Here is a 16234-nt window from a genome sequence, read left to right as displayed (position 1 = left end):
TTGGGGAGCAGAAACCACAATTCCTTTTCCTTCTCTTTTTCATGTTAGTTATCAATTTGGTTTGTGGTTTACATTTTTCTTTTATTTTTGAGATTATAATATAATTACATCATTTCCCCTTCCTGTTGCTCTCTCCATATCCTTCCAAGTATCTCTCCTTGCTCTTGTTCAAATTCATGGCTTTTTCTAAAATATCCATATATGTCTGTACATACGCATTTCTAAGCATAACCTGATTGATCTGGGCAATCCATCTATGTATGTTTTCGGGGCTGACCATTTGATAATTGATAACCAGTCAATGCATTCTTACCTGAGGAAAACTAAGAAACCACAGTTCTTATCTGGATCACTTGGCACAGACATGCAGGGGCACCAGTGAAGGATTTCATTTCGTTGAGACCTTCCTTTGGGTGCCTGGTTTTCCCAAGTGAGACCAACCATGCTCTCTGTCCCTTCCAGGTGCTGGTCGTCCGGCTTCGAGACAGTATGATCAAGATGGGTGAAGAGCTGTCTCGAGCAGTCAAGGCAGAGGCCCATCAGCGGGAAAACAGCCAATATTATCAGCTGCGCCTGGAGGAGCTGAAAGCAGAGATGCAGGAGCTGGTCCAGCGGGAGGAGGAAGCCAGCCGGCGCTGCATGGAGCTGGTGAGGCCTGGCCCCAGTGGGCTCTTGTGCAATCAAGCATTTGGGCTGGAATAGGAATGTCCTTTTAGGGGTTTAGAACACCTTCTTTATGGGAGACCCCAGGCTGCCCTTTTGGGCCTTTTGAGGTGGGTTCCCAAGGAGAAACAGACTGCAGTGGACAGAGAGACCACACTACTGTTGCCTGCAGACTCTTGAGGTATATCCAGAGCCAACCAAAGGCCCTCTCTGCTGCTGGAAGCACCCACACCCCGGCCACTGTTCTCTGCTTCATATGTCGAATGCCAAGGACAGGGTAGCCACTAAGTAATCAGAGTAACAATCGAGGTATTCCTGAAAGACCTAAGGAATGTTAAAGGAAGAATGTTACACTTACTCCTATAAGTATGATGGTTCATACTTTGGTTCATGTATCATCTAGGGTATAACCTGAAAACAAGGGGAATCAGTGAACAAACCCAGATGTGATAGCAAATATGGCTCCTGTAGATAGTACACAGTGACAGTGGGCTACGGCATAGTGTGTGTCATGAAGCACACTATCAGGTGAGGAGTTTGATAAAACAATTCCGGGCCACCGACTGTCAATAGAGAAATAAAACGTAGGGCTCGTAGTATATATATATATAGCTGGTGATCATTTAATATTACCGCTGTGTAACATTGCGAGTCGGCCGGATACTTTTCCGCCAAGTAGGAATAGCGATAATTATAGTAGCGGGTGTAAAGTAAGCTCTCGTATGTACGTCTAGGCTTACTGTAAATATATGGTGTGCTCACGTAATAAATCCTAGGAAGCCAATGGTTCTTATAGCTCATACTAGTCCTGTATATCCAGATGGCTTTTTTTTTAACCCCCCCCCCCGAGTAATAAGTAACTACGTGCAAAATAATTCCAAATCCTGGGAGAATAAGAATATAAATTTCTGGGTGATCGAAGAATCAGAATAAGCATTGATAAAGGACAGGCAGCACAGAGAGGGTAACTCTGTATCTAATGTCTATGTCTTTCCTGAAGTCCCTGTACCTATCTCAGCCTATGACGCTCGAAGCAACCACAGTGCATAGAATGGGGAAGCCAAGAATCCAAGTGCTACCTGTGGTGCATGAGGGTTTATTTATGGGCTCGGAGCAGAGACATCAAACATGGAAGGTGCAAGAGGCACTTAGAAAAACCCATGCTAAGCATGCACAGTGCGCCCGTTCTGAGGGAAGCGCTCCCTGTGGGAATCCCATGTCCATTGGGAAGACGGGGAAACTGAGGGAGGCCCTGGGCTATCTAGTGTGGCAAACAGAGGCCTGGAAAAAGACAGGTACTTGTCTGCGATCACACAGTATGTAGCTCTAGCCCACTGTATAAGTCACTAGATGTCTTTATATCCGTGGCGTGGACCAAGAACATTTTTTAATCTGTTTTCCGCCTTGTGGGAATTTCCTTCATCTTTTGATGTATTGTTCTAAGAATAGTTTCCTGCAGGGATCACACCGTACATGAAAGCATCGGTCTTGGGGACAGGCACATTGAAGTATTTTGCAGTTGGGGAGAAGTGCCCAGCACCCGTTTTATTCAGTGCCGTTCAACTTTCATGCAACTGAACCCAGACCATGCCTAACCCAGGCCCTGAGGTCTCCAAAGTGAGGTAGTTTCTCCTGCCTGCCTGTGCCTTCTGTCTGTGATAGGGCTTACCCACCATCCTCCTCTGCAAATGAGTGTCTCATGCCAACATTCTCCACAGCCATGGTCAGGCTGTCAGCTCTACCCCTGACAGGCCAGCTGCCTAAGTGATGAAAGACTGAGGTCCCCAGACAAGTCCAGGTTCCTGACTGGAGTTTCCTCTCCTGCCCTGAGGGAGAGAAAGTCTTTCTTCCAGTTGACAAGCAGGGTTCATTAGCAGGCTACTCCCTATGCCACACCATGTCTGTGTCAGCTCCGGCCAGGAGGAAAATCATCCTGGCCTCCATCTCCCCCTGATATCTTTGTTAGCTGGCTGCACACACAGACATAGCAGCCTGTCAAATGGTGGCTTTTCTTCCCCTCTGTGCTGTCTCCTCTTCCCATGTCCTGCCAGCCCCTCTCCTCCATTCACCGTCTCTGTGCCTTCAGTCCTAGGGTAATGTGCAGATCTTTAGAGACCCTCAAATATTAGAAAGACTAGATAGATGTCCCTGTCACAGATGCCCTGGGCAGTTTGGAATATCTCAGAGCAACCTCAAGATATGTCCCCTGTGGATATAACAAAAGACTGTAAAGTGGGTGTGGTTGCAGTCACAGAAATATGGTGTCAAGCATTGTGGGGATCAGAGTCTAAAATGGAGTGTGTCAGGTCACACTCACATTCACAGAAGAACCCCTGCCCCACCCTACCCCCTACCGGGCTTTCCCTCCCTCCTGGCCAATGGCAGCTGGCTGCAAAGCTCTAGTCTGTACCTCTGTCTCCACACAGTTTTTAGACTGAGGGTACAGGCCAAAACTGTCACTCTGCACTTGTCAGGACAGTACCTCTGGATCTAGAGCACACCTTAAGTGTTGATCCTGCAGATAGATCCACATTCACAGTCCTGTCACAGGGTGGACACGTGTCAGAGAAGGCCACCGGGAGCTCACGCCAGGAGAGCAGACTACACCCCTGCTCAGCTGCCATGGCAAAGGCATCTGGCATATCCCACAGTCTCTTTAGGGCTTCTGAGGTGAGCAAGACTCACAGGGACAGGTTAAGCAGTCGGTATTTGTGACTTTCCCCTCTGTGAGTACGACTGAGACCTCACAACAGAGACAGTCTTTGTTGGGGAAGGGGGCTTATCGTGGCTCAAGTTTCCAGAGTTTTCAGCCCCCCCCCCCCCGGCTGGGAAAAGCACAGGGTAGGAGCCATGCAGTCTGTGGCAGAAAATACACACCTGAATCAAGGAGGGTTTTAACGTTCAAAGGCCGCCTCCAGTGCCCTTCAGCCCACCAGGCCCAGCAACCTAAAAGCTCACAGCAGAGCCACAAGCTGGGCAGGCCCTGGAGCTCAAAAACCGTGAGCCTGCAAAGGACATTTCCAATTCAAATCACCACACACAGCTTCTTGCTAAGAGAAGCTGCCCCCAGCTTACTAGTATATTCTTGGTCTTTGGGTTCCCAGCACTCTGCAGGAAGAGGAAAGAAGTCTGGGCTCACACGCATGCTCACAGGCACAATGAGGAATGAGGAGGGGTCCCAAGGTCCCCACTGTGCTGAAGCATCTACCCACCCATCCATCCACCCATCCACCTACCCATCCATCCATCCATCCACCCACCCATCCATCCATCCATCCATCCACCCACCCATCCACCCACCCATCCACCCACCCATCTACCCACCCATCCACCCACCCATCCATCCACCCATCCACCCACCCATCCATCCACCCACCCATCCATCCACCCATCCACCCACCCATCCACCCACCCACCCATCCATCCACCCATCCATCCACCCATCTATCCACCTATCCACCCACCCATCCATCCACCCACCCATCCATCTGTCCACCCATCCTCCCTCCCTCCCTCCCTCCCTCCCTCCCTTCCTCCATCACTGATTCTCTCAGTGAATGCTGGGTTTGTTGAGGTGTTGACCATCATCTCCACCAGGCCCAGGTGGCCCAGGGCAGTAGCATCTGGGATGTCAGAACTGGGACTGATGACCCTGTGTGTCTAGCACTGGAGTCTTCCCTATGATATCCCTGCCCTTTCAGTCTGACCTGCTGAAAAAAAAAATGACTCTACTGTAGGAGACTGAGAGGATTCTAGGCCCCTGGGACCCTTGAGCCGCCAGAAGGATGGTGATGGATCTCCCGTCGGTATCCCTTTCCGCCCGTCCCCAGCCAGCTCCATTTGTCACAGCTGGTGTTGGTTTAAAGGGCTGTGAGCTGTTACGTGTGCGTGATTGATCCCTCGGCTGGCTCACCAGCACGTCCAGATCAGTATCCATTACCCTACCAATGGAACTTCTCTGTCTGCAAAATAAGAAAAATGAGCTCTGACCATTAATTTTAGTGCGTGTACTATTCCTGGCAACTCCAGGTGCCATTGTGGAGAGAAGAATTTTCTGGCTCTAAATCATTCAAGTTCCTTTATCATGGGGCACAAGACGGCTCGTCCCTGGATTTATATTCTGTTGTTTTTCAGTTGTCACAGAACCCGGGAGAACCATCTTGGTCCCTGGACTGGGTGTCTAGGGATGTTGAGGTATGGATGGTGGTGGGGAGCCACATGTCACCTGCTTCCATCCTGATATCCCTGTGGTGGAAGCTATACCTCTTGGAGCTGCATAAGGGTCTCCCAGGTCTGAACAAACTCGAAGTGTGCTTGTCCACTTAGTGTTTCCATATCTCTGCTCCTACATGTGGCAGGACTTACCTGTTCTTTATCGACATCTGATCTCTCATCTTTCCATACAGAAAGATTAGGTTTTGCTTTCTTCCTGGGAGAGCACCTGTGTCAGTCAGTTACCATAGGAGTAGACTCTTATGGGAGAAGCAGGTCTGGCAGTAGCCAGATGTCTCAGTGTGTCGAGGTGCTTGGCCCAATGCTGATGTCCTGAGTTCGAGTCCCACGTGGTGGGTGGGAAGGGATGGATAACTCCTGAAAATTGCCCTCTGCCCTCCACAGGTTCCGCCTCACACAGCATTTTTAGTTAAAAGCTAGAGAATGACTGTCATATGCCTGGGCCATGCCCAGGTCCTCAGAGGAAGGGACTGGCTATGGGGCTGCAAGCCTGACTGCTCAGCCTTCTCTCTCTCATCTGTCTCATCCCAGATCCTGCCGTTCACACCCATGGGTGACAGGTTGTCTCCCCTCTCCAGCCACTCCCTCCGTCACTCAGGAAACTGCTCTGACTTGTGTGAGGATCAAAGTATAGATCCTATTGGGCCTTTGCCCGTTACCAAAACGTGGATGTCCTAAAGCAGGAAAGGTCCACTGTGTCCCAGCTAAGGAGGCCAGAAGTCTGAAATCAAAGTGTCAGCAGGTCTACCTCCTGCCCCATAGGTTCCAGGGGGACAGGGCAATCTTGTTCACAGTCCAGTGGTTCCAGGTGATCCTTGGCAGGTGACAGCATGCACCAGCTGGTCCCCACATCTGTCCTCACATGGCTTCCTCTTCTGTACTGACCCTGCCTGTCTTCTTCCAAGGCCAAACTCACTGGATTTACGGCCATAACATTAGCGATCATTCAAGTCACTGTGACCACTATGGCTCACACCTTTGGGGGTCCAGCACAGTGTGGGAGCTGTGGTAAAGAGCTCAGTTCATGTCGTGTTGGACCCAGAAGCAGAGGGCAAAATGGAGGAGAACTTGGGGATGATGCAGATCCTGAGGACCTGCTTCCTCCAGCTTGACCTCATCCATGAGTTCTCAGAACCTCCCCTCCCCAGTAGGGCCACCAGGAGCTTCCAAATTGTGAGCCCACAGGGGACATTTCATACCCAAGTTGTGATGGGATTTTTACCCCATGTCATCATTTTCGTTAATCACTTCTGCAAAGATCCCCCGTTTCCAAAAACAAACTCCAAATGGATGTGAATGGGAAGGGAAGGCATCACCTAACAGAAGGAGCAGCAATGCCTTAGCTCGTATTGTATAATCTACTCTCACCTGTGAAGCCCAGGGTAGAGCCGCCTGCCTGTTAGATGACTGCAGATGAGAGAGATAAGTATACAGAAGTGCCAAATAATAGCACACAGTCGATGCTCACTGGTTGCCATTTGTTTTCTTTCTCCTTCCCCCTCAGACTCTCTCCTTCCCTCTGATACTATCTGCCACCCGCACACTGTATTTCCTATCCCTACAGGGATATGTCAGTTCATGGTTATAGAGGCAGTTAGGGCTAGTGCCGTCCATTTTCCTCAAGCTGGGCTCTGGAGTTCCCATCCTTTATTTTTACCACTAGAGGAACCCAGAGCCATTGAGGTAAGGCATTTTCTCCTAAGTGACAGAGTAAGATTTTGAACCCGGGCCTGATGCTCTCGGGAACAATTTTCTGTCTCCGCGGCATTTACTCAGAGAAGTACGTGTTCAAAAATATCCAAAAGTTATAACTTTTCATGGTGTGACTCAAGGTTTCCCAGCTGTGGTGTTATTAATTCTGAGGGGCAGGGTGCTGTGTGGTATTCTAACACAGTTGCCAGCACCCCATCCTCTCTCATCCCTGCTCCAAGAGATTACCATAAAAATATCTCCAGACATTGGCAATCATCCCCAAGAGGCAAAGCCACTCACTCACTAGCTGATCAAACCCTCACAGTCAATGTTGGGGTGACGCCTATGGAATGTCCGATCTTACACTCACTCACTAGCTGATCAAACCCTCACAGTCGATGTTGGGGTGACGCCTATGGAATGTCCGATCTTATAATCTCTAAGATTCAGTTGAGGCTCAGGGAGATGGTGTGCTATACCCCAGGTCACAAGGCAACTGGAAATGGAGCCCAGGAGAGAGGGAAAGGGGAGAAGCAAGTCGCTTCTCAGAGGAAAAGGTTCTGCATTCTGCAGAACTGAGGACTAAGCTTCCTGAGACCCGGAGGCCCTTGGGATGGATGCAGATTCTGGGCGGGATTGAGAGCCTCTCTGTAGACTGTGTACTTTTAATAATGTTTAAATAAAACATGGAAGCGCGGGTGTGATCTCCTCCCCACGTCCGACTTGTCAGTGCCCCGGCTGGCTCATAAATAGTTAATGGACAGCCACTTACAGCTCTCCTCTGTTAAACCCAGCATCAATTTTATATGCCCATGAATTATGGATCTGCCATTGCTTAGGGGTGCATTTTCCACCTTCAAATGGGAAAAATGAAAAGAGATCCAGGTCTTAAGGAAATGAGGGGCCTGGCTCCACCTCTGTGTCCATACATTTCCTTTAAGAAATAAGACTTCCCAGTGTACAGTACCTGGCTGGGTTGGGTCTCACAGTATCCACCAGACCTGGGACAGAAACTGGAGAGCACCTGGGAGCACTCAGCTGGCTCTTCATGGAGGCGCTTCCTGGCTTCTAGTGGGTGCCAATTCCTGTGGTGTAAATTTCCCACCTGAAGCTGAGTACACGTGGGGTGGGGAGTTTCCAGGCATGCAGGACACCATCATTCATCATTTCCCTCAACACGGAAAACAAACACAAACTCTAGAAAGTGTGGATCACAGAAAAGCCCCAGTAAAATCATGGAGAAATGTGAGATTCATCTTTATTTTTAATATAATTATTTCATGGTCAATTCACATCATTTAATTTTTACTAATAGCTGTGTTTGACGCCTAGCTTGCAAAACTGCTGACAGTTTGATAACAAGTCCCTGCCAGCCATGAGGAGACTGAGAGTCTCCCTGGAGCAGGGTCATTGGGGTAGGGTACCAGTGCTCTGGTTGAGAGGTTGCTGGGGAGTGGAAGGAGAGGGATTTAGAGTCAGATGGCTGTGAAGTCAAATCTCCTGGCAAGTGTGCCACTCCAGAAGACCTGAGTCCTGAGACTCTATAAACTCAGTGTACCCAGGGCTGGGGAGGCAGCTCAGTGGGTAGAATGCTCACAGTGTAGGCACTAAGACCAGACTTCTGTCCCCAACACCAAAGGAGCAACAATCTGGGTATGGTGGCACATGCTTATGGTTCAACATTGTGGAGGATCTCAGGAGATTGCTGGCCAGCCAGCCTAGCCTGACTGAGAAGCTTCCAGTCCCAGTGACGGACCTGTGTCAAAAAATACATGATGAACAGCCCCTAGAAAGCCACACATAAGATTGACTCTAGGCACACACACACACACACACACACACACACACACGGTAATACATATACACACATGGACATGCACACACATACATATACAGAAGCACATACATATTTGCAAACATATACACACAGAACATACACATACATACAGCCATACACATACACGCATATATACACATGCATAGACAATCATATCAATAGACACAGACAAACATACACATACACACAGAGACACATACAGACATACATACAGACAGACATATACTGTCTGTATACACATCATACACATACACACCATCATACACACACATACACACACAGACATACATATAGAATTATACATATATTCACATATATACATACTTATATACACATACATACATATACACATATACACAATCATATACATAGACATGGACACACATATACACATAGAAACATAAACACACATACATATGTGCACACAGAATCATACACATACATGACATAGACACACACATGCAAACATTCACATACATGTACATATATGCACACACAGACAAACACACATGCACACAGAATCATACACATATATGCAGACATACACTCATACGTACACATAAGCACACGCATACACTTTTATATGCACACAATCACACACACATGCACACAATCACACACACACTCACACACACACACACACACACACACACACACACACAATCATACTAACAAAACCAAACACTGAAGCAAGGCAGTGCAGGCCACCCTCTCAGCCCTGCCCTGTGATTCCTACAGACCCCCGCTTTATCTACTTTGTCCTGTTCTGAGTCTGTCTTCATGCAGAAAGAGCCCTGAGCAGCCTAGAGCCAGACCCCGTACAGTGTTGGAATTTATTTTTGTTTCTTTATGTTGTTTCTGTGCTCAATGAGCCATGTGTCCAGTGTTCAGATTGGCACGCGGCCCCTCCTCGGCTGCCCCGGGCATCCTCCAGCTCGGGGTTAAGGGCTCATTTTACAAAGCTCTGAGCATTCTCTGCTTGCAAATGTGAAGTCAAGCTCATAAAGATGAATTATTTGGAGTGAGAAGTGAAGTATTTAAAAAGTCATTCCATATGGAGGGCGTTTGGGGCCACAAGCCGGGTGTAAATAATGTACTTTATGGTCCCCCGGCAGGGAGGTGGTTTCCTAATTACTGCCCGTTAGCATTATCTCAGCGTAATCCAAATGGCCCAACATGTGTAAGCATTCTCGGACTGCTCCGTACTTTGCTCAGGGCCTCCTGCATGCTCAGGGCTGGCAGGGCACCTGTGGAGGTTCCACCCTGTCTCTCCAGTCACCATGATCTCTGGTTGTCCCCTTTGGCCCCCACAAACACTCCAATGCCAAAACAACTTGGTCTTAAAAGGGGGGAAGGCCCTGGGCCCCCAGACTCCAGAATACCACCACAATGGTTTTTTTCCGCGCCGTCTTTGATCCCAGACACTGAATGCGCTCGTCACAATTCAGAAGGTGTTGGCATCTAATGAAATGAGTCTCTCCGCGTCTGCCTCTCAGATGAGGCATCCCGATAGTAAAAATCTATTACCGAAAGCCTACCTAGGAATAATTGGATCCATTACTCCCTGGCTTGTGGCTTTGTTTCTGCAATTGGAAAGTGACTCTCTGGCAATTAATCAGAATTTACAGTTGCTAATACCAATTACAGACAGTGCGTGTAGTCTCAGGATAGCGTACACAGAGGAGCAGATACCTATCGCGTCCCCCGAGACCTCATCAGCCGCACTTTGTCACTTTGCTGGGAATTAAAGTCATTTAACTCCACAATGTTAATTACTTAAAAAAGGGGAGGGGGCGCCGACAGAATACCGCAGGTGTATATTAAATTATTCAAATCAACCCAAGGCAGGCGGCTTGGATGAGATCAAGTTCTGCTGTCCTTGTCACACTTCAGGGAACCCCAGCAGGCTTGTGTCTGGGATGACTGTCCTCACTGCTACAGCTGCACGTTCTCGGGAAAACGGCGGCCCCAGAGAAACCGAGGTCTTGTGAGTCTGTCTCTCACTGCCCTGACTTGCTCCTTGTCAGGTGATAAGATTCGATAAGAGGGGTAGGGACGCCCTTTCTGTGATCCTGACAGGGGACATTGGCTTGATGAGAAGAGATTAGGGAACCTTAGAACTGGAGGCTGCACCAGTAGATGGGGCGGCAGAATGAACTGTACTGGAAGAATTCCTGGATTTAGATGGGGTGGTGTTTAGATGAAGGGAAAGCCAGTGAGTTTGTCAAGTCTATGGCTGTTGCTACTGTGGTTGTGGTGGTTGCTGTTGCTGTGGTTGTTGCTGCTGCTGTTGCCATTGTTGTTGTTGCCATTGTTGTTGTTGCTGTTGTGGTTGTGGTAGTTATGGTTGTTGCTGTTGCTATTGTTGCTGTTGGTTGTGGTTGTGGTGGTTATGGTTGTTGCTATTGTTGCTGTTGTGGTTGTGGTGGTTGTGGTTGTTGCTGTTGTGGTTGTTGCTGCTGTTGCTTTTGTGTGGTTATTGTAGTTGTTGTTGCTGTGTGGTTGTTGCTGTGTGGTTGTTGTTGTTGCTGTTCTTGTGGTGGTTGTGATTGTTGTTGCTGTTGTTGTTGCTGTTGTGGTGGTTATGGTTGTTGCTATTGTTGCTGTTGTGGTTGTGGTGGTTGCTATTGTTGCTGTTGTGGTTGTGGTGGTTGTGGTTGTTGCTGTTGTGGTTGTTGCTGCTGTTGCTTTTGTGTGGTTATTGTAGTTGTTGTTGCTGTGTGGTTGTTGCTGTTGTTGTTGTTGTTGCTGTTCTTGTGGTGGTTGTGATTGTTGTTGCTGTTGTTGTTGCTGTTGTGGTGGTTATGGTTGTTGCTATTGTTGCTGTTGTGGTTGTGGTGGTTGCTATTGTTGCTGTTGTGGTTGTGGTGGTTGTGGTTGTTGCTGTTGTGGTTGTTGCTGCTGTTGCTTTTGTGTGGTTATTGTAGTTGTTGTTGCTGTGTGGTTGTTGCTGTTGTTGTTGTTGTTGCTGTTCTTGTGGTGGTTGTGATTGTTGTTGCTGTTGTTGCTGCTGTTGCCATTGTTATTGTTGCTGTTGCTATTGTTGCTGCTGTTGTGGTTGTGGTGGTTTTGGTTGTTGCTATTGTGGTTGATGTTGCTGCTGTGTGGTTGTGGTTGTTGTAGTTGTTGTTGCTGTGTGGTTGTTGCAGCTATTGTTGTTGCTGTTGTTGTGGTTGTTGCTAATGTGGTTGTGGTGGTTGTGGTTGCTGTTGTTGCTGCTGTGGTGATTATGGTTGTTGTTGCTGCTATTGCTGTTCTTGTTTGTGTGGTTGTTGCTGCTGTTGTTCCTGTTGTGGTTGTTGTTGTTGCTACTGCTATTGTGGCTGTGGTGGTTATGATTATTGGTGTTCTTGTTGTTGCTGTTGTGGTTGTTGCTGTTGCTGTTGTTGTGGTTGCTGCTGTTGTTGATGCTGTTGCTGTTATTGCTGTTATTGCTGTTATTGTGGTTGTTAGTAACCAACCAACTCTGATTTGGGTATTCAGAAGGGAATTCACTGGGTTGCCTGACAGAAAAGCCCAAGGCTTCAAGACCCTATGATGGCCCCAGGCTCAGTCCAGGCTTCTGGGCTCAACTTGTAGCAGTTCACCAGGGCTGCATGCCCACAGCTCTGCTCAGCTCTTTTCTATGGAGCCCCTATAGCTTCCTGCTGGGGATTGGTGTACACTGTAACTAGGGTTCCATTTTTACACACAAGCCAGTACACTCTGTCTAGATCCTTCTCCCATCCCTCTGTCAATGGTCATTTTGTAGTTTCTCATCTCAGTGACCATAGAGCCAAGCTGAGAATAGCTACAACTCCATTAACCATAGTGAAGAGAGGACATTTCCTACCAAACTGACTAATACGAAGCCCCCAAATATGGATGGAGTCTTGTTGGATTTCGATCACTGTCATGAAGTCATTCACTCCTAAAACCTATTGGTGCCTGAAGGTTATGATCTCTGGTTGTACAGATGGATTCTGAGTCTAGGAATGTGTGCCCCACCTTGAACCCCAGAGCAGAGTCAGCTCCATGGTAACCCACTACAGGTAGCAAGGAAGAAGCCCAGAGCAGCAGAATGTTAAAGCTGGAAGAAGGTAGGGTGGTTTCTATGGAGGAGAGTCCCTGAGAGGCCCTGAAGAGGCCATGACCACAGGCCTTGGCTCTTATGGAGACCGCTCATGATTGGTTTAGGTCTACTTGATTCCCTGTCTCCTGCTTGAATCTTGCTTGCTCTGCTTTCTCTTTATGATGTTTCTGGGCTGGGGCACACTGTGGCACTGTGGGCAGGGCTTCCCAAAGAGAGGAAAGGAAGGGGGTAGCCTGTGGTTATCCCCCTTCTCATTCTTCAGGGGAGTAGATCCCTGCTGTGTGACTGGACTAGACATGATTGTGTGTGTGTGTGTGTGTGTGTGTGTGTGTGTGTGTGTGTGTAGCCAAAAAAGTGATCCCAGCCAGGCCCAGTAATGAGTTTGTCAGTGCCACAGGAATACCCGTGATTACCTGAAGAAGGACAAGCAACCAAGTTTATTTTTAGAAACAGCAAAAATCATGTCTTATTTATTCCATCACTCAGTCCATGGTTTTATTTTACGTGCAACTAATAAACAACAACCACAAATAACACTGTCTTCATTACCATGATCGGTTAACACCATAATGAAAGCCATCACCTCACCACGGTGAACGCCATTTTAATCAATTGACATTTGCAGCATCACTATCACCATCACCACCATCATCACCTTCACCCTCACCAACTGTGACACGTTACCTCCTCTGTAAGCTGGGTCATGAGGTAGCGAGAAGCCTTGAGCCTATGAAGTGGTGAGTGAGCTCTTCACTAGCTTGTGTTGGCTGGTGCTGGGTGACCCAGTGGCCTCACCCTACGGGGCTCTTTTAATCTGAGTGGCTTTGGTTGAAACAAAGTGTGAAGTCCAACCCATTTGAGCAGGCACAGTGCTCGGCAGCCATGCTTAGTCACTGTATTGAGCAGCTGGCACCTGTGGATTTTAGGTGGTGCCCAGCTCTTTCCCTTCCCCTGGGGGAGCTTATAAGCTCCTTCCTGGACTTCTCCCGAGGGTGGAGCTAGCCCAGCCTAGCCTGTTAAGTTTCCATCTTCGATCTCTTATCACAGATAGCTCAGTGGTAAAGAAGGGACCTGCTGGAGGAGTCCGAAAAGTGACATGTGTACTTAGCTGGGCCTGACTCGGTCCCCCTTGAGCCTTTGGGTCACATCCCAGTTGTGCCTTAGGAAGGATAGCCGGGACAGACACTGTCAGCTCCATCTGTCCGTCATCTTTCCCCTACAAGGTAAAACCGGTCTGCCCTTTTAAAAAGATTAATTTAGGAACTAAATTCTGGTGTTGGCTAATTACCATGCCTACCTTCTGCTCCCTAATGACAGAGCTCGCCTCCTTCTCCATATGGCTGCTTGCTGTTGAGGCCCACAAAATCTTAGCATTCAGAATGACAGCGTCCTCGGCCGTTAACGCCTTGAGGCCTTAGCGAAGGCCAGGAAGTGCACAGAGTGGAAGACTCTTGAGTCACAAACATTAGTAAACACTTGTGTTAACCCTGAGAACTACTGTTTGTGTAGATCCGATGTCCCCAGATACAGCTGACTCGGAGTGATTCCGTCTAAAGGAGCCTGCAGAAACCCCATCCATCCTTGAACTCGGGCTTTCGGTGTTTCAGAGCTGTGAGGACTCACAGCTGTTTGAAAGGGTGACTGTAAATCTTGTCTGCACAGCTGGTTCCTGAATATCTCAGTTTTGCAGGCTCTGTTTTGACCTCTGAGCCTTCTGCCGTCAGAACACAGCCTCTTCCACAGAGGATGCACTCTGAACATCTTTGTTCCAATAGAATTCTACTGACAAACACGGTTGGGCCAGTTTTAACTGGCTGTCACTGCCTCCTCTGATTTGGTGTATGAGGCTGAAAAAGCTCCACCATACACTGAGGTTTGTGTAAGAAACATAGAGGAATCTCCCAGGCCTACAGTGCATCCCAGTTGTGGAATGGGGTGTCTAGTGGCTGCAAGGGATTAGACAAACAAATGAATACCAACACCGTGAATTCTCACAAAATACCCAACTCAAGTACAGAGTCAAACCGAAGGACAGTTTCTCTTGCCTCAGGTCAATGCCTCTCCCACAACAGCTCCAGTTCCTCATAGAGAGGATGCCTGGGCTGTGAGAGCAGCTGGGGGTGAGGTGGATCTTACTGCAGACTGAAGAAAAATAAAGGGAAACGCAACCAAACTCTCCCTCAGACTCAAGCATTCCCAAGTGCCAGGGAGGGCAAAACTCACAGGCTGCAGGAGCCAGCAGGCCCCAGCCGTGACGAGGATTTGATGAATCTGTTCCTGTGAGAGGCACGCACAGCCTGGCCATCACCTTGAGATGTGGAGGGGGAGAGAGCACGGGGCTCAGACGTTGTTTTTCTTCCCCACGGAGTCAATAAATGGATAAATGGACTGTGAGTGGCCAAGTGGCTGTTATAATTTTAGACTCTATCAAAAGGAACATCACAAAAGTGTACAGGGGAAGCATCAGCAGCTTCATGCTTCACGCAGGGAGCTGCTGCTTCCCGGTATTGTCAGGCGGTGTCGGAGAGGACAAGCCGCTGGGATTGTCTGTGGTGACTCGCACACCTGCAGAAACACTTTCCAGGGCCTTCTGGTTAAAGCTGAACTCTTGCCTTTGGCTGAGAAACAGTTTTAATCTCTGTGTTCACAGTGTGAGGGAGAGAGAGGCTCTGGGGTAGGGACAGCACCTTGCCTTGCCCAAGGCCTGAGAGGGAAGAGCTTGGCAACTACTGTGCCTTCACTGCTCCTAAGTCTGTCCATTCAGGCAGAGCAAGCGTTTCTCCAGTGTCACTGAAGGAATCATGTCACCTGGGGAGGGTGTGGCCACAGCAAACTTGACCTGACAGGAAGAGGCAGGGCCTGAGAGTGACACTTCCTTTCTTAAAAAAAAAAAAAAGAAAAATTTAAAACAAATAATCAAATTTCTTTGTGTGTGTATGATCACACCATTACACACATGTACAGGTCAGAGGACAATTTTGGGGGGGGGGGGGGAGTCGACTGCCTCTTTCCTTCTACCATGGGGGGTCCCAGGGATTGAACTCAGGTCTTTGTCAGAACTAGGAACAAGCACCTTTACCTGCTGAGCCATCTCCTTGTCCACACAGGGCCTTTTTGGTTATCATTTTGGTTTTGGTAGCATGCAAAATAATGAGCTCCGTGTGGCTTTCTCATGTGTGTATGTACAGACATACATACACACACATGATACACACACACACACACACACACACACACACACACACACGATACACACACATGATATTTGTCTTTCTGCATCTGGTTCTATTTATCAGGTAATCCCTAGTTCTACCCAGACCCCTGTGAGGACACGATTTCACTCTGTAAGGCTGAACAAAGCTCAGCTGAAGATAAGAACCACACTGACGGCTCGGTGGGTTCTATCATCGGCTACTCTGAGTGGTGCAGCAGTGTATGCAAGCTGAAAGGCGGCTCCCTAGCTCTGTAGATACGTTTCATCCCTCAGGGAACGTTCCAGGGGCATAGCTGGGGCACCTAGAGTTCTGCCCTTTTACTTTTTAAGAAACTCTTCTGATTTCCACAGTGCTTAGATATTTTGTCGTCTTTTATTGGACTGAGTCTCACGATAGCCCAGGCTGGCCCAGAACTTACAATCCCTCTGCGTCCACCTACCCAGTGGGTCACAGGGAGGTGTCACCATGCCCTGCACAGTTTTGCATTTGTAACCAGGTGATAGAGAGACTGGTGGTCCAGGG

The 16234-nt window shown here is 48.4% G+C and overlaps 1 protein-coding gene across 1 annotated transcript in view; it reads left to right on the top strand.

Annotated features, from left to right (window-relative positions):
• The window catches only part of Myo18b (myosin XVIIIB), a 186033-nt gene that overhangs the window by 122066 nt on the left and 47733 nt on the right, over nucleotides 1-16234 (top strand). Inside the window, exon 38 of the mRNA XM_076922279.1 lies at nucleotides 463-648. Coding sequence (XP_076778394.1) covers nucleotides 463-648 — 186 coding nt within the window. The remainder of the gene's footprint in view (nucleotides 1-462; nucleotides 649-16234) is intronic.

This window comes from Arvicanthis niloticus, chromosome 24, assembly GCF_011762505.2.
Source record: "Arvicanthis niloticus isolate mArvNil1 chromosome 24, mArvNil1.pat.X, whole genome shotgun sequence".
NCBI lineage: Eukaryota > Metazoa > Chordata > Mammalia > Rodentia > Muridae > Arvicanthis > Arvicanthis niloticus.
This window is presented reverse-complemented; position numbering and strand designations above follow the sequence as displayed.